This window comes from Microtus pennsylvanicus, chromosome 13 (genome assembly GCF_037038515.1).
Source record: "Microtus pennsylvanicus isolate mMicPen1 chromosome 13, mMicPen1.hap1, whole genome shotgun sequence".
Classification (NCBI taxonomy): Eukaryota; Metazoa; Chordata; class Mammalia; order Rodentia; family Cricetidae; genus Microtus; species Microtus pennsylvanicus.
Genome location: NC_134591.1, coordinates 74,693,379 through 74,717,225, shown reverse-complemented (window position 1 = coordinate 74,717,225; position 23,847 = coordinate 74,693,379). Strand labels below are relative to the sequence as shown.

General features: G+C 44.3%; 1 protein-coding gene and 1 pseudogene across 1 annotated transcript; both read right to left on the bottom strand.

The window, feature by feature from the left end:
- Positions 1-5,937: 5,937 nt before the first annotated feature.
- LOC142833347 (oogenesin-1-like) lies at positions 5,938-8,126 on the bottom strand. The gene is made up of 3 exons (XM_075944630.1): positions 7,846-8,126; positions 6,899-7,450; positions 5,938-6,460 (listed from the first exon to the last, which is right to left on the bottom strand). Exons 1-3 carry the CDS (start codon positions 8,124-8,126, stop codon positions 5,938-5,940), a joined length of 1,356 nt encoding a protein of 451 aa, XP_075800745.1.
- Positions 8,127-13,692: 5,566 nt separating this feature from the next.
- Positions 13,693-23,435, bottom strand: LOC142833346 (oogenesin-1-like; annotated as a pseudogene).
- Between the last annotated feature and the right edge of the window lie 412 nt (positions 23,436-23,847).

Here is a 23,847-nt window from a genome sequence, read left to right as displayed (position 1 = left end):
TGGCCAGCGCTTTAGGTTCGGCCTCTTCCTGGGGCTGGAAGATGGCCACCTCACTCAATTACCTCTTCTGGTTTACCAGCTTTCTGTTACTGTTGGTTTCCTCATGTGGGTGCCAGTCAGGGTTGCAGCAAGGATAGGCACAGCAGGAGAGGAAGCTAAACCAGGGAGGATGGGAGCTCGGATCACAAATGCTTCTCCTGAACCCAGGTGGGTAGTTTTTGGCTCAAATTCCTGGAGTTAAAATTCCAGTCCCTGAAATGGTGGCCAAAAAAGACTCAGGCAAACAACTCATAAACTCACCTAAAAAACAATTGGGTGCTGAATGAAGCAGGATTAGTAAAAACTCAGAGAAATTTGGGTTCAACCTGGAGATCTGTATAGCAATGCAGCCAGTCTCTGTCTCTTACCTAAAGCTCAAACTGAAAATGGTGATCTTGCCTCCAGGAATCTCAGAATGAGGCTGTGAGAGCTGTCTCCTTCCATTTTATAATCCTCTCTAGGGCTGGGATTAAAGTCATGCACTGCTGGTTTCTATGGCACCTAGTGATGCTATTGGGATTAAAGGGCTGTGTTACCACTGCTTGGCTGTAAGACTGACCAATGTGGCAATTTTACTCTCCAGAGGCAAGCTTTATTTATTAAAATACAATCGAAGCTGGTCTGTGGTGGCGCACGCCTTTAATCCAAGCACTTGGGAGGCAAAGGCAGGCGAATCTGTGAGTTCGAGGCCAGCCTAGTCTACAAGAGCTAGTTCCAGAACAGGCTCCAAAGCCAGAGAAACCCTGTCTCAGGAGAACTTGGGGAAACGGGATGATTGGGATAAAGGAAGGTTGGATAGGGGAGCACGGAAGGACATATCTTAATTAAGGGAGCCATCTTAGGGTTGGCAAGAGACTTGGACCTAGAGGGGCTCCCAGGTGCCCAGGGCGATGTCCCCAGTTAGTTCCTGGGGCAGCTGAGGATAGGGAACCTGAAATGATCCTATCCTATAGCCATACTGATGAATATCTTGCATATCACCATAGAACCTTCATCTGGTGATGGATGGAGATAGAGACAGAGACCCACACTGGAGCACTGGACTGAGCTCCCAAGGTCCCAATGAGGAGCAGAAGGAGGGAGAACAAGAGCAAAGAAGTCGGGACCACGAGGGGTGCACCCACCCACTGAGACAGCGGAGCTGATGTATTGGGAGCTCACCAAGGCCAGCTGGACTGTGACTGGAAAAGCATGGGATAAAACTGGACTCTCTGAACATGGCGAACAATGAGGGCTGATGAGAAGCCAAGGACAATGGCAAGGGGTTTTGATCCTATGTAATATGCTGGCTTTGTGGGAGCCTACCCAGTTTGGATGTTCACCTTCCTAGATATGGACGGAGGAGGGAGGACCTAGGACTTACCACAGGGCAGGGAACCCTGACAGCTCTTTGGACTGGAGAGGGAGGGGGAGAGGAGTGGGGGGAGGGGGAGAAGGGTGGGAGGAGGGGGAGGGAAATGGGAGGCTGGGAGGAGGTGGAAACTTGTTTTTTTTCTCATTTTCTCAATAAAAAAAAAAGAAATTGGATACTAAAGGATCACATAATACAATAAAAAAATGGAGTATAGACCTAAACAGAGACCTCTCAACAGAGGAATCTAAAATGGCTGAAAACACTTACGGAAATGTTCAACATCCTTAGTCATCAGAGAAATGCAAATCAAAACAACTCTGAAGGGTCCATCTTATACTTGTAAGAATGGCCAAAATCAAAAACACTGATGACAACTTATGCTGGAGAGGTTGTGGGGAAAAGGGAACACTCCTGCATTGCTGGTGGGAATGCAAGCTGGTACAACCCCTTTGGATCTAGTGTGGCGATTTCTCAGAAAATTAGGAAACAACCTTCCTCAAGACCCAGTAATCCCACTTTTGAGTATATATCCAAAGGATGTTCAATCATGTCACAAGGAAATGTGTTCATCTATGTTCATAGCAGCTTTGGTCATAGCCAGAACCTGGAAACAACCTAAATGCCTCTTGATCAAAGAATGGATAAGAAAAATGTGGTACATTTACACAATGGAGTACTACACAGCAAAAAAAAAATGACAGCTTGAATTTTGCAGGAAAATGGAAGGAGCTAAAAACATTATTTTGAGTGAGGTAACCCAGACACAGAAAAGACAATTATCACATGTACTCACTCATAGGTGGATTTTAAACATAAAGCAAAGAAAGCCAGTCTACAAACCACAATCCCAGAGAACTTAGACAACAATGCAGACACTAAGAGAGACTTACATAGATCTAATCTACATTGGAAATAGAAAGTAGAAAAAGACAATATCTCCTGAGTATATTGGGAACATGCCTCTCCCCTCTCCCCTTCAGGGGAGGGGAGCAGAGAAAATGTAGAGATCAATAAATATCAATAAAAAAGAATATGATATAGACAAAAAATGCATGGAGAAAGTAAAAAAAAAAAAACAGACATGGCCTCACTCTAGCTCGAACAGGCCTGGAACTCCCTGTTTCTTAGGCTGGCTTTTGACTCTGTAACTGTCTTCTCTCAGACTCCTACATTCTAAGACTACAAACAGAGGCAACCAAACCCTGATTCATTTGTTTTTTAGGGCAGACTTTTCCTGCTCAGCCCAGACTTCATGACCTTGCTACTAAGGATGCTTTGTTTTCTGTTTTTTTCTACACTGGGATTCAAGTTGAAATCTGAAGCCTGCCCCTGCCTTCCATGTACTGGGGTTTTAGACATGTTTCCACTTCAATAGGTTCCTAAGGACTTTTTTTTTTAAATGTCTGACTATGGAGACCAGGCTTTCATCACAGAAAACTTAAATGCACAGAAAACCACCTGCCTCTGCCTCCTGAGTGCTGCCATATGCACCTAAGGCTTTTAAAATGAAAGCTAATGGAACCCATTTGTGATTGTCCTTGACCCTTCCTGGCCATGACTACAGTTGTACAAGGAAGATAGGCAGGTTGGGAGTGAGACATTTCCATTGCCTTCCTTTGTGAGTCTTGAGTGATGACTGGGACTTTCTCATGAAAAAGGCCGGCTCAGCACTCAGGCTAATAGGTACTCCCTTCCTAGAATGGTTCCAAGAAACACTGTCTGGAACCAGAAGGTTGATGAACTTAATGTAGGCACTGCTAAGCATCTTTAGCTGCTGACTGTCAGAGAATTAGCAGCTGTGTGAAAAGCTGAAGTGATTAAAGTCCAGTCCACTGATGGAAGCAGAATTGAAGCATCCTTCTGAGTGTCTGAGCACCAGTCAACTCATGGAAGGAGGGATTCAGTCCCAACCTTCCCAGAGCTCTCCCAGATAATGTGCTGGGCAGTCTGCAGACCCTGGTCATAGAGAGCTATAACACCACTGAGTCCCAGTTCCAAGCCATTCCACCCACCCTGGACAGCCGCTTCCAGCTTATAGCCCACAGTTAGAATGGAAACTAACTAGTTAGCTGTGTGCTTTATGGAGTAGCTGCCAGACTGAGAAAGCTCGGATAAGGATGGTACCATATGCCCCAGTAGAGACTTCGTGACGGTTGCCACTATTTCCTAGATCCTGAGTGATTTCTCCAGGCTGTTCTAAGTTGAGACAGGTATTGGGTGACCTAAAGCCACGAGGTTGGTTTCTCAAGTAATTTCACTGAGACTATATTCTTGGAATATTTCACTCTGGGACACAGTGGCCTTTGTAAAGGAGCTCTGTTAGGTAATGTTGGTTGGGCATTCACATAAACATTTGCAGGGTAGGTAAAAGAAATGTTTTGAATTCTTATTTTAAACAAGTTTTATGATATTTGATAAAGGAGTCATTTAGTGTGTCTTGCAGAGTGAAAACTGCCCTTTATTGTGACTCCCTCGGTATTAGGCCATCAAGACGACTCTGCCAGTAAAGCCGCTTAATCTGCATACATGGAGACTTAGGTTCAAGTCCCAGGAACCATGTTAAGTTACAAGCTGAGAACCAAATTCACAAATTTGTACACAATGAGTGCCTACCCCCATTACACACACTAATAAATACAATTTTTTAAATAAAGAATTTTCTGGGTCATACGGGGACTAATTTTCCCAGTCTCATCTGCTGAACACAGTCATACGGGACATCCTGATGGGATGAGTGACTTACCAGATCTGGCCTAGATGGCAACTGCACCCTAACTTTCATGGAGGGGAATATCTCATCTGAGTGCACATGTGATCCGTTGGAAGCCTCTGACCTGGGTTTGTAAGGAGCTATGAGTTCAGACACTAGTTAAACCTGCTTTGAAAATCACATTTACTCAGGGTGTGGTAAATTGTCACATAAGCGGACTTGAATTAAACTATTTTGACTATTTAGATTAGCAGTAATTTATCAGATACAAAAGAAGTCTGTTAACCTCAGAAAACGACCAAAGTAATGATTCTCCCATGTATAGCTCATTGAGTTACTGTGTTTATTGGGCATCTTTATAGACAAAGCATCATGTAGAATTCCCTACTGTGACAAAGATTGTGTCCTCCATAGATCCATCACCCACCCACATTGTCTAACACCTTCCGAGCGCAGGTACACCTGGGGGAGAATTACATACAGCAAGAAGAGGGTATGAGCTGCATCTTAAGTGAGTGTCTAATGACGACCCTCTGTCCTTGATTTTGGAAGTAATCCACTGTCCATGGCAACACAGGGAGACACTGTCTTAAAAAAAGACATAAAAAAAATAGAATGGGATCCCCAAGCTGTGTGAACATCCAGGACAAACTTGCTTCTGGAGCTCCAGCCAACCATAGAATGATTCATTCTCATGCACATCTTTGGTTTGAGCATTAAATACACCAAAAATAATTGAAAATGGTGTTGGCCTCTATTTGAAATGTAAACAGATAAACAGATTTGAAGAACTTCCCCATGAGTAGTGGATTTAAAATTATAACTACACTAAAAGCATGTCCTTGGTGTAGTAAGGAAAAACCACTTAAAGCTTATTTTGATCCTAGCACTTCTGCATCCACAGATAGCAAAACTCACCAGGTCCTTAAGAAACTTCATTCTGGGTTTTCTAGATGGAATGTAGGCAATGATTTTTATCACCAATGAGGAGACACCTCTGCATGATTAAATTTCTTGCTTCTGGTACTGGGAATGGAAGCCCTAGTGTAGAGAGTGTATGTTCACTGTGTGGATCCTTGATTGCATATAATAAATGTGCTGAGTTTGTGGGGTTGCTAGTGTGTCTCCATCAACACACAGCCCACTTTTTCCCAGCATTTCAATACCCATTTCTTTCCCCAGCACCCTAATAAGGTCAGTGTTAAAACAGTACATGTCATAGAACCTTCTGCACAGGTATCTCATCTAGAGGATCTTAGAGCACATGGCTCACAATGTTCTGGTGACTCCTAAGGTGCAGGGGGAGCCTGGAGGAGTACTGTCTGGCTTGTTTCACCAGTACCAGAAGCAACCTTATCCTACTCACGGAAGAAAGTAACGTCTGGCCTCCAGGTCATAGGATCAGGGTTGAAAACAGACACAGTCGGTTCTTGTAGCAAAGAAAACATTCATTGGCTGCCTTTTGGCCCTGAGTATATCGAACACCTCAGGACAAAGTTGCTTGAATCTATCTCTAAGGTTTGTTACGAAATCATGGCATTCCAGAGAGATGGGATACATCTCATGGGTCAGCTTGCTCAGCTTGGCTGTGTGATGTAGAAGGTTCTTCAAGACATGCAGAGAAAGAAATGGGTATTGAAATGCTGGGAAAAAGTGGGCTGTGTGCTGATGGAGACACACTAGCAACCCCACAAACTCAGCACATTTATTATATGCAATCAAGGATCCACACAGTGAACATACACTCCCTACACTAGGGCTTCCATTCCCAGTACCAGAAGCAACCTTATCCTACTCACGGAAGAAAGTAATGTCTGGCCTCCAGGTCATAGGATCAGGGTTGAAAACAGACCCAGTCGGTTCTTGTAGCAAAGAAAATGTTCGTTGGCTGCCTTTTGGCCCTGAGTATATCGAGCACCTCAGGACAAAGTTGCTTAAATCTATCTCTAAGGTTTGTTATGAAATCATGGCATTCCAGAGGGACGGGATACATCTCATGGGTCAGCTTGCTCAGGTTGGCTGTGTGATGTAGAAGGTTCTTCAAGACATGCAGAGAGATATAATTATGATAAAAATTGACCCTGGTAAGCTGGGAGCATTGGCTCAGGGCAGGCCCAATGGCATTGAAATGGCGGTCCCTCATGCCACACTCTTCCAATTCCAGGATTTGCAGGGTACTTGTGATTCTCTCAAAGAGAACCACAAGGGGCTTAAGGCATAAATGAGATAGCTCTACATCACTCAGTTTCAGATGTCTGAGCTCACAAAGATACAGGCTCTGGCTCAGGTAACCCAAGTCTGACAGTGAGAACCAGCAGCCAGTGATGGTCAGGGTCTCCAAGGGGATCTTCAGTCTCCTAGGGAAAGATCAAGGGATTAGTTATGCCAAATGGTATTGAAGAGGATTGGCAGGATTGAAAGCAAGGTAGATGAGGCTTTCCCCAAATTTAGTCTGTTCATGATAGATTCAGCATCAGACCAGCAGTGTCCCTAAGGGTCCCCTGACATGTTATCTTCCCCCACCACAGCCAGGTCCCATTCTTCCAACTTCAAACCTAATATCATATATTTAGCATGCAGTCAACCATTTTGGACTCTTAACCTTTCACACATGAGCAATTGCAGGTATGCTGGTGCCTGTTCACAGATGTCTGAGCACAGAGCTCATTTGCTGGGTTATTCTACATCTCCACCACTGCTATATTCACAGTGGTCAGGCCATCAAGATCATACTAACCTATAAAGAAAAGGATTTGTTTCCTATATTTTGAAGAACCCTCTCCATCCTTCCTTACCTGGGCCACTCTTCAAAACAGCCTGCCAAGAAGTAGCAATAACTTATGTAGAGATTCTGGAGACAGGGGAGTTTGTTGAACTGAGAAAGCAACAGGCTTATCAATTCCTGCTTTACAGAAGCAGCCAACCTGAAGGGCTTCTGAATTTTTTTTAGCACAAGCGTGTGGAGATTTCTCATCTGCCCCAGGTAAGGAAAAAGGTGTGGCATGAATTCAAGCTGCCACAAACTCAGCTGCAGCTCCCGGATACAGTCTGCATCTACCATTTTGAAGATCCTTTCGGCAGTGAAGACGGGTGAATTCCAACTCTTCAGCTTTCGGCAGCATAAATGAACTGAATCGTTTTGCTGCTGGGCCCACTGCAACAAGTATGTGTGCCATTCACTGAAACTGGCCTTCTTGACATCAATATCGGTTACTACCACAAATCGCTTCTTCACCCCAGATTTAGGACAGATCTTCACTGACCGCTTAAAAGCCCTAAAGCTCTGGAAGTCAAGGCACACATCTGTCAAATCAAGCACTCTGAGTTTCCGTGTCCTCTTTGTAAAACTGGAAAAGAAAATCCCAGAAGATAAGACAAGATACATTGTACAGTCTACTTCTGATCCACACATCTCATATCTGCTTTCCCTTCCAAGTTTTTGCTTTATCCCTTTGCCTAGCTAGGATCAAGCCCAGGGTCTCAGACTCAGGGAAAATGGGTCTTTGCCAGTGAGGTATTTATAGCACAGTTTCACTTCCCTCCATTTTATTCCCATCAACCCCTGCCTCATTCCACCTGTGTATGTGGGCCTGACAGGGAGAGGCCTACTCCTCAGTGGCTATGACTACTCTTGGATCCTCCACATTTGCCACTGTATGCCCAGATGGAACTGGCCCTCTCCCCAGTTCCTTCTCTGCACCTGCAGAGCCTTCCTCTTTGTACCTGGGTCCTGCTTGCTTACCTGGGATGAACCTTCTCTGTAATCAATGCATCTAGTCCATCAAGGAGAGCTTTCAAAGTCTCCAGGTTCTTTATCAGGGCTCCGGCAGGAAGGCATGGGAAAGGCCAGACAGGAACCAAGGCCCTCAGGATGTTTGTACGTTTGTCAGTTATGGCATCCTCAAACATTGTTGGGAACAGCCCCACAGGAATGTCCTCCAGATTAGAAATGAGCAAGGCCTCCTCCATCCACAGCTTCTGTAGTGCAAGCTGGAGGAGTGTGGGTGGGGCCTGCTCACCCATCCTGACTGGCTTTCAGGGATAATGATCCTGAGGAAGCATAAAAACAAAGACACCATTTAGAAAACTTAGGAAGTCTTTCTTCTTTCCATGTGAGGACCTCTCTGGGCAAGATCACTGCTATGGTGATTACTGAAAACATTCAAGGGCCTGCCTTAAAGATTTTCACTCAGGATTCAAAAGGAGAAACCACAATAGCATAGGAACTAAAGTCTGATGACTGTAGAAAAAGAATCTTCTCTCACAAGGTCTTTCCATTTTGTGATCTTTATTTTTTCTTCCTAATCATTTATAATTTCTTTCCTCTAATTCTATCTCATTTCTAATTCCAACTCTATTAGAATACTCAGTTCCAATTCATTCTTGTTCTAATTTCTCTACATTCTTTCTTCTTCTCCATATTATTTCATCTCAATCTATGTCTTCTGCCGTTAGAAATTTCCAAGCATGCATTCACTAGCAACTTGTGAGTAATAAAAAAAATACATTGAAAATTCCCAGGGACACAGGCATTCTTTGAAGATATGTAGCAAAACTTATCACCTCGTTTGTAGTTAACCATAGCTGTTAACTGTGATGAGGTCCTGGCTGTCTTTTAAAGGGAGAAAACTAAACCATTGAGAGATCTAAGGAAAAGACAAAGGGTATGTGCATTATTTTACAATTCTTAGGTGTGATTAATAATATCTGGACATGCTTAGTCATTTAGGTGCTACTGGTCTCTTTAAAGACTACAATAGAACAAGGACAGACACTTGCAATACTCTCTAACTCATCATAAATCCTCTGAAGGAAGCCAGGTGATGGTGGCACACACCTTTAATTCCAACACTCAAGAGCTACAGGAAGGCAGATCTCTGTGAGTTTAAGGCCAACCTGGTCTACAAGAGCTAGTTAATGGCAGGCTCCTATAGCCAGAGAAACTGTGTCTTGAAAAACCAAAAAGGAAGGAAGGAAGGAAGGAAGGAAGGAAGGAAGGAAGGAAGGAAGGAAAGCAAGAAAGCAAGAAAAGAAGAAAAATAAATGCTTTGAAGGTCTAAGATCCTACAGAGCCATAGACCTGCGATTTTATAAGTAAAATCTGTGAACTTCCTTTGTGATCTTTCCAGAAGGATACATGTCTGACCAACTTGTTCTGTAAGGCTAATGATAGAAAACAGACTTCCAAGTTTTTCACCATAATGTAGAGGATATAGTATGTAGACGTAAGGCACAAAACAATCCCATACCAGTTTGGAATTATGATTAATAAAATGGTTACTTATTTAAGGGGAAAACTTACAGATCACTGTCCTAGACAACAGCCCTCTATGCAGCCAGGAACAGAGTCTAGTAGCCAGAAGCAGAGCCGGAAGCAAGAGAGAAAGAGAGAGGGGTGGGGCTACTTGATTTTTAAAGTGAAAGAGACCACGCCCAAGTGGGCTGATATCTTAAAGGCTATTGGCTGAAGGAGCGGAAGGAGCTCCAGCTGCACCTTCCCCTTTTGTTTAAGTAGAAAAGTTCCATACACAATACAAAACAATATACACTAAGAACAGATTCAAGTGTAAGATTAGAATTACAATCAGCATAAACAATATTAAGAAAGGAACATATGCTAAATGTTTTAATAAACATTCTATCCTAAGGAGTCTAAGTCTTTTATTGGAAATGGCTTGGCTAGATGATAAGAGGGCGGTAATTATGACTATCTAATCTTCAACCCCATCAAAGGCCTGAGAAGGGAGATAATATTACTTGAGCAGGTAGAAAGTACAATCAAGTAGCTTCCAAAGTGAGCAATATATGACAGAGACAATTAGCTACCTGAGCAATCACCCAAAGTCTCATTTTGCAATATTGAAGTAACCAACTTTAGCTATGGCCTAGCGTAATTGACAGACCATTTTCAGAGGCAGGGAATTTTTCAAAACTGTCTTATCCTGAGAAGGAAGATGCGACCTACTCTGCCGAATATGCTACCGAGCCATGTGGCTAACATAGATAAGAATATTGGGTTAACATAAGTTATAAGAGTTAATAAGAAGCCTGAGCTAATGGGCCAATCAGTTTACAACTACTGTAGACTCTGCGTAATTTTCTTTGGGACTTAATGACTGCGGGAACTAGGCAGAACAGGGACTGGGCAGGACAGAAAACCTCAGTCAACAATAGTAGATAGAAGTTAATCTTTTGATTACCTAGAAATGTATGTGTAGCCATAAGTTTGAGATGTAATCATGAGTTACATGTACAAAGTAGATGAAAATGCATGCTAATGGGGAGATATCAGAGCTGTTATTACAAAGTGATATTACAGATGAAAGCAATTCAGAGTTTTAGAGTCAGTGGTGCTGCTGGCTTTGCCAGACAGGATTCCACAATCTAAGAGTCATTTCTCAGGTGGGTTGACATCCGAATCATCAATTGCCATAACTGTTATTTCGTCATGGCCACAATAGCTCATGATAAACGCTCCTGAAAGGTGATGGTGGAGGCCTCAGTCTTCACATTTTCATCAACTGTCTGTTGGTTTTAAAGTCATCCTTCTTGAGGGAGAACATGAGCAAGGAAGTCAGGACCGCGCGGGGTGCGTCCACCCACTGAGACAGTGGGACTGATCTAATGGGGGATCACCAAGGCCAGTTGGACTGGAACTGATGGAGCATGTGATCAAACCGGATTCTCGGAATATGGCTGACGGTTGAGGCTGACTGAGAAGCCAAGGACAATGGTGCTGGGTTGTGATTCTACTGCATGGATGGGCTTTGTGGGAGCCTAGTCTGTTTGGATGCTCACCTACCTGGACCTGGGTGGAACGGGGAGGACCTTGGACTTCGCATAGGGTAGGGGCGTGTGGGGTAGGGCAGTGAAGTGGGAGAAGGGGAGGAGGTGGAAATTTTCAATAAAAAAATAAATTCATCCTTCTCTCTGGGGTGTGAAGCTGGTCAAAAGCATGCTCTTAGCTTCCTGGGCCTGGATGTAGGGGGGAGAGCCTTGGACATCCCACAGGGCAGGGTTCCCTGCCCTCTCTTAAGGAGGGATGGGGAGGGAGGAGGGTGAATGGGGGAGTGGGAGGGGAATGGGAGGAGGGAAGAAAGTGTGGATTTTTGAATGGAAAAAAGAACAAAAAGTATGCTCTTTCCCAAGTACCCTATCCAATTCCAACCACAGTGCAGGTGAATCTATTTACACTGAGAAGCAGTCTACAGGAAGCAAGGAATCAGCCCGGATGGTTGGTTCTCCATGACCTCAAATAAAGCAAAGGGAACTCCTAATTTCTCATCTTCCAAGTCTCCACTCACCTAGCTGACCCTTCCTGAAACAATTGAGAGCATCTGTGAAATGGACATCATTAATTATTGACTTTGATTGCCAATTTCAGAGAAGGAGGCAGGAGGGCTGCAGCTTGTACTCTGTGTAATGGTCTGTCCTGTCTCTTTAAGAGACAAGCCACTCCCACTCCCTCCCCATCCACTGAGGCAAGCTGATCTTCAGCTTCCAGCCTGAGTTCCTTTCCCTTTTTCATCTCTGTCTCTCCGTCTTCTCTGCTCTTCTCCTTTCCTTTCCATAAACCACTAAATAAATATCTAAGCTCACTCTTCATGGCATGCTTATCCATGTCTCTGTCTCTCGCATGCAGTGTGGCTCCCAGCCTGGGACCAGTTAGTTGCCTTTGGAGACCTGCAGCATGGTCTCGTGGCATGCCCATTTGTTGTCTCTCCTTGTGAGCTGCTGCAGCCACTCGGGGAACTGCGCCATACTTGCCTGGGACTGGCTGCACTTGGGACACCTTCCACCACATGGCCCACTGCCATTGCTCAGGAACTTGCAGCATGTGAGCTGCTGCAGCCGCTCAGGGATTCACAGCATTTTTCTTTTACCATTATACTCTGTGCTCCAGAGATGAACAGGGTAGGAAAGAAACTCAATAGAGGCAGTAAAGCCTCAGTATCATTGGCGTGGTCTGCAAGTGTAAAGCATTGGGAAAAACAGGGCTATGGGATGGAGAGGATAATTCACATGCTACAGTCAAGAAACTCGCTAGTTCAATGAAATGGTTGGTTACTTCTAGAATTTTAGAACATCCGACCTGACATCTCCAGAAACTAATGGAAGACAACAACAACAACAACAACAAAAATAAAGTCTCAAAGAGTAAAATCATGATTCAAAATTCTAATTTGAACACAGAGACCTAGGAAGCAGGACGCTTCCTGCAATATTGAGGAAATTCTAGTCTTCATAATGGGACCATGAATGAACCAGCAGAGAAAAAGAACTTCTTGTTATCATTGTTTTATTATAGTATGTCCTCCCTGAAAGTCCTGGAACTCACTCTGTAGACCAGGTTGACTGAATTCCCAGAGATTGCCTCTACCTCCCAAGTGTTGGGATTAAAAATGTACCGAACCATGCCTGGTTTAAATTGACTTAAGATCAGCACAAGCTGGGTGTGGGTGGCACAAGACTTTAATTCCAGCACTCAAGGAGAATTCCTGTGAGATCAAGACTGCCTGGTCTACAGAGACAGTTCCAGGACAGCCAGGGCTACAGAGAAACCTGTCTGGTGTTGAAAACAAAAGGAGGAGGAGGAGGAAGAAGAAGAAGAAGAGGCAGAGAGCAGCACAGTCAAAGTCAAAGCATTTGAATGACTCACACCTACTATTTCCAGCCCCCCCACTCTTCCCGGAGTTCAAGGTCACTATGAACAGAGTCTACAAACAGACTCAAATAATGACTTTGATATAAACAAAACTCCCTGGCTGTTTGTAATCCAGCAGCATCTCTTCCAGGTCAGGCAGGGTTAAGTAGGAAATCCTTATCTCAAGAAAAAAAAAAACAAACCAGCAAACTAAAAGAGAAATAAATGATACCTGGAGGTGAACCCAACTCTAGACTACTCTGGTTAAGATAGGGTCTCTTGATGGAGCTAAGGAAATTTCCTGATCTAAATACTGATAACAGATTTCCAGTTCCAAAGGGGTAGGCAGTAACTTCAAAGAACTCCAACCTCCAAGCCTCAGGCCTTCTCTGTCAGCTCTGTCCCTCAGACACCTTTCCACAGAACCCTCCCCTTTGTAGCCACACCCTCCCAGCCAAAATCTTCAGTCTGAACAACGGAGGCCCTGCCCACTTCTTTTGGGATTTAGATGGTGTCTAGATGGATTGGATCAGATCAACCAATGAAAAGAACTAAAACTACTGCCATAGTTACCTTCTCATCCAATTTGGTGTTTTGTTATGTTTTGAGAAGGATGCCATTATGTAGCTCTGGCTATCCTGGAGCTCACTATGTACCGAAGAGTCCAAGAATAAGAAAATAAAAACGTAGATTCAAAGATAAGACTATTAAAACAAAGAAATAAAAAGTTCTAAGTCTAGGAGAATGAGAACAGACCCTCAGCAGCTTCCTCAGCAGCTTGAGGACTAACTATTAACAGCAGGTGATTTCGCTTTACAACCCATGATTATTCACAAGGCCACAGCATCTCTCTGCAAACTGAGAGCTAGGGCTACGGAGATGAGCTGAGTCAACTTTTAGGTTTTAGGTTAAGATATGTGACCTCTGGGTTGTACATTATCCCTGCTACGTGGAACTGGCAGCATCAAAGGGGAGACCACGGGGCTTCAGTAAACACTGCCTGTAAGTATCAAGAAAGACAATAGGTTACTAGTTTAACTGAAAAACTGTTCATGGAGATTGTAAAGTAACACAATCTGTACCTGAATTTTACCTTGAGAATGTAAAAATTCCTTTGTTCAGACCTAATGCTTGGTGCCCCTCCGATAAGAAGATAGGTTCAGCCTCTGCCACAGCCATAAAATCCATCTCTGGCAGTGGTCTCAGTGAGTTCATAAGCTTTTGATGCCCCATGGAGATTTTTTTATTTTATTTTTATCTTTTCCCGGATTTCAGTTTCCGGAATAAAGTTTGTTTCTGGTTAATTAGACTTTGGTGGTCTGTCCTTATCTTTGCGTGGCTGCCCTAGACCCAACATGTGTGTAGCAGGCGGACTTGAACTCTTTGAGACCCTCCAGTCTCTGGCTTTGGAGTATTGTGATTAAGGGTGTTTGCCACCATATCTGGACAACTGTAAGGCTTTACAAGCATAAAACTAGCTGGGAATTGGTGGCTCATGCCATTAATCCCCAAACTCTGCCTTCAAGGCCAGACTGGCCTACAGAATGAGTTCCAGAATGATGAGAGCTACACAGAGAGTGTGTCTCAAAAAACCTAAACCTGTGTGTGTGTGTGTGTGTGTTGCGTAATCAAAAGGGGAATCTAAAACATAGCAAAGGTATTGTGTGCAGGCAGGGAGGGGTTTGTGGTGGGAGGGCAGGAAGGGAGGAGATTGTGGGGGATGGGTGGGCACAGAGCTACAGTCTTGGCTTCTCCATCAGTGGAAGGTGATTCAGATAGGATCTGCTCAGCACACAGCCTGGAGGGTGTAAAATAAATAATGAGGCCTGGCAGTGGTGGGGCAGGTCTTTAATCCCAGCATTCTGGAGGTAGAGACAGTTGGAGCTCTGTGAGTTTGAGGCCAGCCTGTTCTAAAAGAGCTAGTTCCAAAATAGACTCCAAAGCTGTAGAGAAACCCTGTATCAAAAACCCAAAAATAATAGCAATAATAAGTAAATAAATAAATAAAATGAATAATGGGAGCCAAGAAAAAATGTGGGGGACCCATGGAGTACCAGAAGTAACCATAGAGTACCCAGGGAGGCCAGAAGAAGGCATTGGATACTCTGGACTAGTGATGGAGAAGGTTGATGGCTGGGAACTGAATCTGGATCCTCTGGAAAAAGTTCTGATAGCCACTGAGCCATATCTTCAGCTCCTAAATCCAGATTTTAAAAAAGTAAATATAAATTAGGGTTTTTTTTAAAAATTATTCTTATCTGTACTTGCATTTAAACATCTCATGGCACTCCATAAGCATCAGGAGACACCTTGAGGTGAAGTCACGACAAAGACACAGACAGTGACTTCACCTGCGGAGCCATCTCAAAGATGACTCCAATGTTTTGTGTCTTTGGATGGTCAAATTCAGGTGTGGGGTGTCTAAGTGTGGTCCCAGGTAATTGGGAAGATGAGGGTAAGACACTGGTGGCAGCAGAGCCCACCAGGTCCTGACCAGTCTGGACAGCATCATGAGAACACACCTCAAGACAGGAAGCAAAGGCTAGCATGAGGTACCATGGGTGTACAACATGTACCTGGCCTGAAAACTGATCCTAAACGCTCCTAAAAAGTCGATCATCTCTGTCTCCCGAGTCCCTCACATAGTTTTCTAGGCTGCTTCCTTCTGATTGGAGGTGATGATAATCTTATGGGAACTCAAAGAAAATTTAGGATTATGGTCAAGTCCTGACTGGAGTATTCTATGAGGCTGAATCTTCTCAACAGCAGTCCTGAAACCCTTCTGGATTTAGAACTAAGAGGAAACTGAAACAGATACTCTGAAACGTTGGATCACCTGGGCCATCTGTCCCTATGAGATATTTCAGGGGGTCTGTCTTGAACAATCCTTATTTTTTTTAAACCCTGAATGAACCTACAGCCTCTCACTTCATGTGGAAACAAAAGCAAAACTTCTCCAAAGTAACATATCCTTTGAATTAAAACTTTGAAGTCAAGTCTTTTTTCTAAAATATTTCGGTTGAATTAATCCAGCGGGCTTCTACTCAAACATCTGTTCGCAGCTGTCCCCCCATTCTCAGCAGTGAACCAATTCAAAGACAAAACAGTAACAAACATTATCCAGATTCTCAGTGCATTTTCCATCTCTACGTGGTTTTTACTTTCTTATATTTTTATTTTCAAGTTTTGGATTGGTAAGATAGATTTTCTGTGTTTCTGTGGCTATTGTGGCTCTCACTCTAGACTAGGCTGGCCTTACACTTAGATCTGCCTGCCTCTGCCTCCCAAGTGCTGGGATTAAAGGTGTGCGCCATTATGCCCAACTACTCACTTTTGATTTAAAAGACTTTATCCTTTTCCTTACATTTTAGAAAACATTGTAAGTCATTGAAAGCCTTTTTCTCCCATCTCAATCTGTCTTTACTGCATCTCTATCTTATTCTGACCACATGAGCCTTTAATCTGCTAAACAGCATGGATTAAAGTTGCCACTTTGGCAGCTGGTTCTGCCCCATTCTGTGGCTTCCTAATAATAATTTAGCTTATTGTGAATGCACTAGTGAATGCCATGTTTTTGTTATAACTCTGTGGAGTTTCAAAGTCCATTTTACCACAAAGAATCATGATGCCTATGGCTCATTAATGCCATTTAAGTGTTAGGTGACAGAGACTCTTAAAAGAGCTGGGAAGAAGCCAGGCTTGGTGGCATATGCCTTTAATTCAAGCACCTGATATCTGCTTTTTCTAAATTTAATTTCTGTTTCTACTTTAAACTTATCTCAATAGGCTTCCACTTGGCTGGCAGACACATCTAAGCATCAGTTTCTGACAACAACCTGCTCTGAATGGTGGCGAGTGCTGGACTTCCTAAAAGCTGGTGTGGACCAGTCCAGCTGATATAAACACTCCCTGCCTCTTCTTCGGAGTCTGATGAGTGCCACATTGTCTAAATTTTCCCCCAGCTTTGGCTAGCCTTTCAACCTGCTTGGGTCTGGATAACAATGCCACAATGTCAGCTTGAAGTAGTTGTGGAAAGGAACATGTCATCTCTGCCCATAATAGGTTAAAAGGCTAAGACAAGGGAGAACTCCCAGACACGGGAGACAAGACTTCTAGTGCCTGTTGATATTCTAAAAAAGTAGGTCCAGAGTTGTCAATTAATGGATTTATTAATTTAAATAGTTCCACATCTCCTTAAAACCAGGGGCAAGCAGGAACCAAGATTGGGTCCTGTCATTGGTGCTTGTGAAAGGGGAAATGTAGGAGCCAGCCATGATACGCTAAATATGAACAGATCACCCAAAGGATGTTCTTTACTTCCAACCATTATCACCTGCAAAGGTAGGGCTTAGCCATCCATAAATTTAATAGAGGCCTGAGTCTCAGTAGTTAACCCTGAAGAAATACCTGGTTGCAGGAAGAACCACAAACTGAGATTACCTGAGCACCACCGAAAAACAGACCATCCAAAGGAAATGTCTAACATTCCAACCACTGTAGATAGGATCACCTGCCAGCACACACTCACCAGGAAATCCCTAGATAAATGTCAGCCAATTAAAGGTCCTGAACCTCAGAAACCCCTCACCCACAACTTTACTACTATAAAAACCCTATTCTAACTGAGCTGGGGGCTTTCCCTTTATTCCAAATCATTGGACATGTGGAGAGACCGAGTTTGTACACTTGTATAAAATAAAGGCTCTTTTGCTTTTACGTATGGGACTTGGTCTTGTTGGCTTTTGGGGGACTTTGTGGATTTGGGCATAACAGTGACATGTCTTTAATCCCAGCACTCCGGAGGCAGAGTCAGGTAAATAAATATCTGTGAGTTCAAAGCCAGCCTGGTCTACAGAGTGAGTTTTAGGACAGAAAAACCCTGTCACAAAAAAGAAAAATAGAAAAAAAAAAAGAGCTGGAGTTTTTTGCTGCTAGGAAGCATCTCTTTAAAAAGCAGCAAACCAAGCCTACCTGGAAAAAGACAGTTACCAAACAGCTGCACCTGACTCTGTTCTTCACTACAGAACAAGGTGGCCAAAGCTTCTAGCTTCTGCTGCTTCCTGGGGCTGGAAGATGCCCCCCTCGTTCAATTACATCTTCCAGTTTACCAGCTTTTTGTTATTGCTGGTCTTCTCACGTGGGTGCGAGCCAGGGTGGCAGCAAGGATAGGCACAGCAGGAGCTGGGAGTTCTCTGAACCCAGGGGGTGGCTAGGTTTGGGTTCCAATTCCTAGAGCTGGAATTCCAATCCCAACTTTGGCAAGGGTTGGTGGCTAAAAAGCCACAGGCAAATGGCTTTTTTTTTTTTTGTAAATTCATGTACCAAAAAGTGGTTCCAAATGATACATGATTAGTAAGACCTCAGAGAAATTGGGATTCAACCTGAAGATCCAAATAGAAAAGCAGTCAGCCACTGGTTCTTACCTGGACCTCAATCTGAAAATGGTGATCCTGCCTCCAGGAATCTCTGAATGAGATTGGGAGAGCTGTCTCCTTCCATTTTATAATCCTATCTAGGGCTGGGATTAAAAGCCGGTACAAAAAAAAAAAAAAAAAGCCGGTACCACTGGTCTTAAAGGCATGCACCTCCTGCCTTTTATGGCAACTAGTGATGCTACTGTGATTAAAGGGCTGTGTTATCACTGCTTGGCTGTTAGACGGACCAATGTGGCTGTTTAACTTTCCCGATTCCCAGGAGAAGACTAGAGATGAAAATGATCATTTATTTACATGCTGGAGGAAGGAAACTCACTAGAACAATGCCACAGCTGTTTACTGTTTAAGAGCACCAAAACAGCTTCCTGAGTTCTTCTGATACTAAGACTGCAGGGGGGGGGGGCAGAGTTTTTAATTAAATGTCAACTGGACACCGAGTAGATGGAAGCAGGCTGCTTTCCTCAAGTTTGAGGGCAGCATAGGCTCCAGAAAGAGGAGTCCACGCAGCAATCCGCAGGTGCAAATAACTTTGTTTCATTTTCTAGTTAGATACAAGCCTGCCGTTGTGGAACTCACTGGGAACCCTGGCTTTCACGAGATTCCTCTGGAGACCAGGTTAGCCTCCACCTCCACCTCGCTTTGGCTGCTGCGTGCTGGGGTCAAATAGCACGCCGACAGGTCCTGGAAGGGAACTCACTGAGTCAACTCCAACTAAGAGATCGGCCTTCCTCTACCTACCTCGTGCTGGGATTTAAGGCATGCCTGGCTTACATTGACAAAAAAGGGGAGCACAAGCAAGGGGTGAGTGCCTCCCCTTTCTCTTTCAGACTGAACAACCCTGAATTCAAGGTCACCCTGACAGTCTTGGTAGTCTCTCTTTTTTAATTTTAATTTTATTTTATCTTTTAGTAGTCTCTTTCTGAATCAACAGAGAAATCACAAATCACCCAATTAATTATCATATATAAATAAGAACATACTGACATATTCAGGTTATCCAGTCCAAAGATCTCTGAGGTAAAAGAACCTATGTGAGAACTGACCTTAAAAACAGAACAAAAGCCGGGTGGTGGTGGCGCACGACTTTAATCCCAGTACTCGGGAGGCAGAGACGGGCGGATCTCTGGGAGCTCGAGGCCAGCCTGGTCTACAAGAGCTAGTTCCGGGACGGGCACCAAAGCTACAGAGAAACCCTGATTAGAAAAACCAAAAAAAAAAAAAAAAAAAAAAAAAAAAAAAAAAAAAAAAAAAAAACCCGAACAAAAAAACAAAAACAAAAAATCCCCAAAAGTAAAAGTACCAGAATTCCCTGCAAACTAAAAGACCACACACAGTATTTGAAGCGCAGACAAGGCTAGACGAGGCTGCAGGAGATTAGAGAGCTGATGAATTTACCTGAGTCGCCGACACTGGTGAGAGGCCTCCAAGTCAAGGCAGGAAAACGTTGTAGCTCCAGGACCTGAGACTCTGTGGGCGTCTCTGGCGGCTCTGCTCTTTATAACCCTTTCCACTGAACCCGCCCCTTCGTAGTCACGCCCTCCTAGACTAAGCCTGTAATCTGATTCTACAACTGAGTCCAATCTTACTCCATTAGGGATTTAGTTGCTGTACAATCATATCTAAACCCAGGAAAAACTTAGATAATAACTGATTAATTTATTCACTGAAGTCAGCCAGAAGTGGTACGGGCCTTTTATCCCAACCCTTAGATGGCAGAAGCAGGCAGACCTCTAAATTCAAGGCCAGCCTGGCTCACAGAGAGAGTTCTGGCATAGTCAGGGCTACAAAGATATTCTTTCTTCCTTCCTTCCTTCCTTCCTTCCTTCCTTCCTTCCTTCCTTCCTTCCTTCCTTCCTTCCTTCCATCCTGCCTGCCTGCCTGCCTTCCTTCCTTCCTTCCTTCCATCCTGCCTGCCTGCCTGCCTTCCTTCCTTCCTTCCTTCCTTCCTTCCTTCCTTCTTTCCTTTTTTTTTTTCTGAGACAATGTTTCTATGGAACCAGCTCTGGTAGACCATGCTGGCTTCAAACTCACAAAGATCTGCCTGCCTCTGCCTTCCAAATGCTGGGATTAAAGGCATGTGGGACCACTGCCCAGCTGAGAATCTGTTCATTGAAAAACATTAACAAATAAATAAATAATCCATCCATTGATCCAGTACAGAAATACTGCATTGTTAACTTTACATCTATGGATCTAGCATTTGAATTTTTTGAGATGGGATTTTACCATGAACCAATGGTTAGCTGGCACTCATTAGTTTGCCCAAGGTGCCTTTCAACTCTCAACAATAGTCCTGCCTCACCCTTCCTTGTGTGAAGGTGTGAGAGATGCCACACCTGTCTGAGATTTCTTTTTACTAGAACAGCTTAGTTCTGAAGCAAGGCTGGCCTTGAACTCAGAGACACACCTGCCTCTAACTCTCCAGTGCTGGAATTAACTTCTTGTCCCACCTTGCCTGGCTATAGGTCTTTATTTTTTTCTTTTATTCCCAATATTTTAATATTTTATCAAACATCGATTCTTCTCTTTTTTTATTATTATTAAAAATTTCCACCTCCCTTTTCCCTCCCCCTTCCCTCACTCCCCACCCCTATTCCCCTCCCCCTCCCTCTCCAGTCCAAAGAGCAGTTAGGGTTCCCTGCCCTGTGGGAAGTCCAAGGTCCTTCCCCCCCCCCCACCATCCAGGTCTAGGAAGGTGAGCATCCAAACAGGCTAGGCTCCCATAAAGCCAGTACATGCAGTAGGATCAAAACCCCACAATGACTCACAGGAGACTGTCCTTGCTGTGGTCACACTGAGCTTTGGTTGATGAGATGGGAAGGAGCTGGTACACTGGAGCCAAGGCTCATGGCCCTTGCAGGGAGAGTTCGACCTCTGTGCCCTGTGATCTGCTTACTTTAAATCTTGCTAGATACCTTTTATTTGAGGAGCTCCAAGGACAGGTGACTTGTGGCAGGACATCCCCCAACCTAAGACAGGGTCCTGGGAACCCTAGGACGGGTAAGGGGGAAAAAAAGACCTGGTCCCCACTCGACCTAAGAATCATAAGGCACCCCTCTGTTCCCAGAAGAGGTAAATTGCTTCACCATTCGAGAGGAGGGTCTCTCCTTGTCCCAGTCCCTTCTCCTTTAGATCTGACACCATGGTTGACTCTGACCTGGTGCCCTCCACTTAATAGCTGCCTGGCCTTATAAAAGGAAGGGGGATCTGTCAGGAGCCGTTTCCTCCTAGGATTATTGCAGGAACCATCACCCTGGGGAGTCTGCAGAGAACCACACAACCCTAATTGTGTTAGGAATCATTCTATTGACAGAGCCTACCCCACACCCAAATTGGCTGTTAATGGAGAGCTATCTGTTAGCGGAACCCGCCGCACATTCCAAACTATTTAGAGAACTAGGTGAACTCAACCTGTGAACTCTTGGCCTACATGACCTGACCGAAGGTAACCTCCTGGCCTACGTGACCGTGGACCATGGGGCAAGAATCCATGCCCCCGCCCCCATCCCAAGCCAAACTCCTTACCCTATATAAGCTGTACCCCGTCTCTAGTAAACAGAGGCTCTGACAAACCTAGCATTGCATCCTTCTTCTCTCTTAGCCCATTATCTTCCAGATAGTGCCTCTCCGGGACCCTGGAATAACTGAACTGCCAGGTGGGTTACAAACCCTAGACTAAGTAACCCGCCAAGGCAATCAACAGTTTCCCTGACATCCTTTCCTCAACACTGCCATGTCCTGGTCCCACAACTTCAATGCCAGTGTCACCCATTTCCCACTAACTCAATTCTTTCTATGCACCCATCAACCTTTCTCTAATGAGCAATTATCGGCACCCTTGGGGCTGGTCACAGGTGTCTTAGCACAGAGCTCATCTCCTTGGGTGTACAAGGTTGATAGTGCATAGCCTGACATTCAAGGACCTCCTAACCTATAAGCCAAAGGTGGGTTATTTGTCTGGAGAAGCTCTCTTTATCCTTCCTTACCTGAGACAATCAGCCAGGCTGCCAACTAGAGCAGGAGAATAGTGGATATAGAGATGCTGGAGACAGTGGAATTTGGGTAATTGTGACACCAATTTGTTCATGCACTCCTCTTCCAGCTCTTCCGATCCACTGAGGCTTGAATCCTTCTGAATGTACAGCAGATGGAGGGTGTGAAGGTTTCTCATCTGTCTCAGGTACGGTCCAAAAGGACCCAGGCCTTCTATCTATATATATATCTCAACTTCGGCTCCCACACACAGTGGGGATCTACAGACTTTAAGAAGTCTATGGCAGTGGGAAAGTATTCTGATGTCAAAATCTCAAGCTTTAGACAGCATAAATGAACAGAACCTTTTCTCTGCTGGGCCCATCGCCACAAGTATGTGGTATATTCATGGCACTCGATGTTCATTATTTTTGGGTCAGTTACCACATTTAATTATTTCTTTACTCCCGAGTAAGGACACATCACAACTGGCCTCTTCTGTCTCATGACCTGACAAGAACAGTTCCCTTATAGGTTCCAGTCGTTTTGCTCCAGAAACCAGGGTCCGTATTTGTCAAATCCAAGGAGCAATCTCAGCAAATAACATACATATTACAGTCTTCTTATCCACATCACACTTAAGCTCTCCATTCCAAAAGTTTGCTTTTTCCTATGCATAGAATCAAGGGCAGGGCTTCATGCTCAGGGAGGCATCCTCAGCCCTGTCCCATGTCCTTCCATTCCCCTTAATCCCAGCCTCATTCCACATAAAACTTTGACAAATCCTCTTGAGGGATTCTTCAGTGGCTGTTCTCTTTTGTGTTCTCCACATTTACCATTATTTGCCAAGAGGCTGAGACCAGGCCAAAGCCTCTAAAATCCTCTAAGCAGATGCTATTAGAATTCTCAACCCTCTTTGACCAAATAGTCCTTGGCGCCACATGTTTTTCCTTGCACACACAGAGCCTCCTCCAACCGAGCTGGATCTTGCTTACCGGGGGCAAGGCTCCTCTGTAATCAGCACATCTAGTCCATCAAGCAGAGCTTTCAAAGTCTCCAGGTGTGGGGTCTTCATCAGGACTCCTACCGGAAGGCATGTGATGGCCAGGCAGGCACCATGGCCCGCAGGATGTTGGTCTGATTGTTCCTGAAGGCCACCTCAAATGTTGCTGGTGACAGCAACCAGGGCAAGCCCACCAGAGCAGAAATGGCCAAGGCCTCCTTCTTCAGTAGGCTCTCGAATGCTAGCTGCTGGAGTGTTGGTGGGGCTTGATCTCTCATTGTGACTGGTTTCATGAATAATGATCCTGGGGAAGCAGGCAAAGAAAGAGACCATTCATGATTATAAACTTAGGAAGTCCTTCTGCACACACAGGGAGCTGTCAGGGCAGTCAGTGCTGAGGGATTGTTGAGATTTCTGTTTACCAATTCTCATCACCTTCTGCTGGATATAAAGCAACAATTCACCTCATTGTGGTGTGTAGTCTCCCCAAAGAAAGAGGACAACAGGAAAAAAGAAAAACAAAACTAAAAAGGAGAGGACTAGAGATGGAAACGATTATTCACATTCTGGAGGAAGGAAACTCACTAGAACACTGCCACAACTGTTTACTTCTGGAGCACCAGAATGGCTTCCTGAGTTCTTCTGAAACTAGTAAGACTGAAGGGGTAGGATTTCTAATTAAATGTCAGC

Coding starts and splice junctions, on each gene's coding strand:
- LOC142833347 (XM_075944630.1), bottom strand. CDS start 8,126: ATGGGTGAGCAGGCCCCACCCACACTCCTCCAGCTTGCACTACAGAAG. Junction 7,451..7,845: donor ACAGAGAAGGTTCATCCCAG/GTAAGCAAGCAG, acceptor TTTCTTTTCCAG/TTTTACAAAGAGGACACGGA. Junction 6,461..6,898: donor TGTTTTGAAGAGTGGCCCAG/GTAAGGAAGGAT, acceptor ATCTTTCCCTAG/GAGACTGAAGATCCCCTTGG.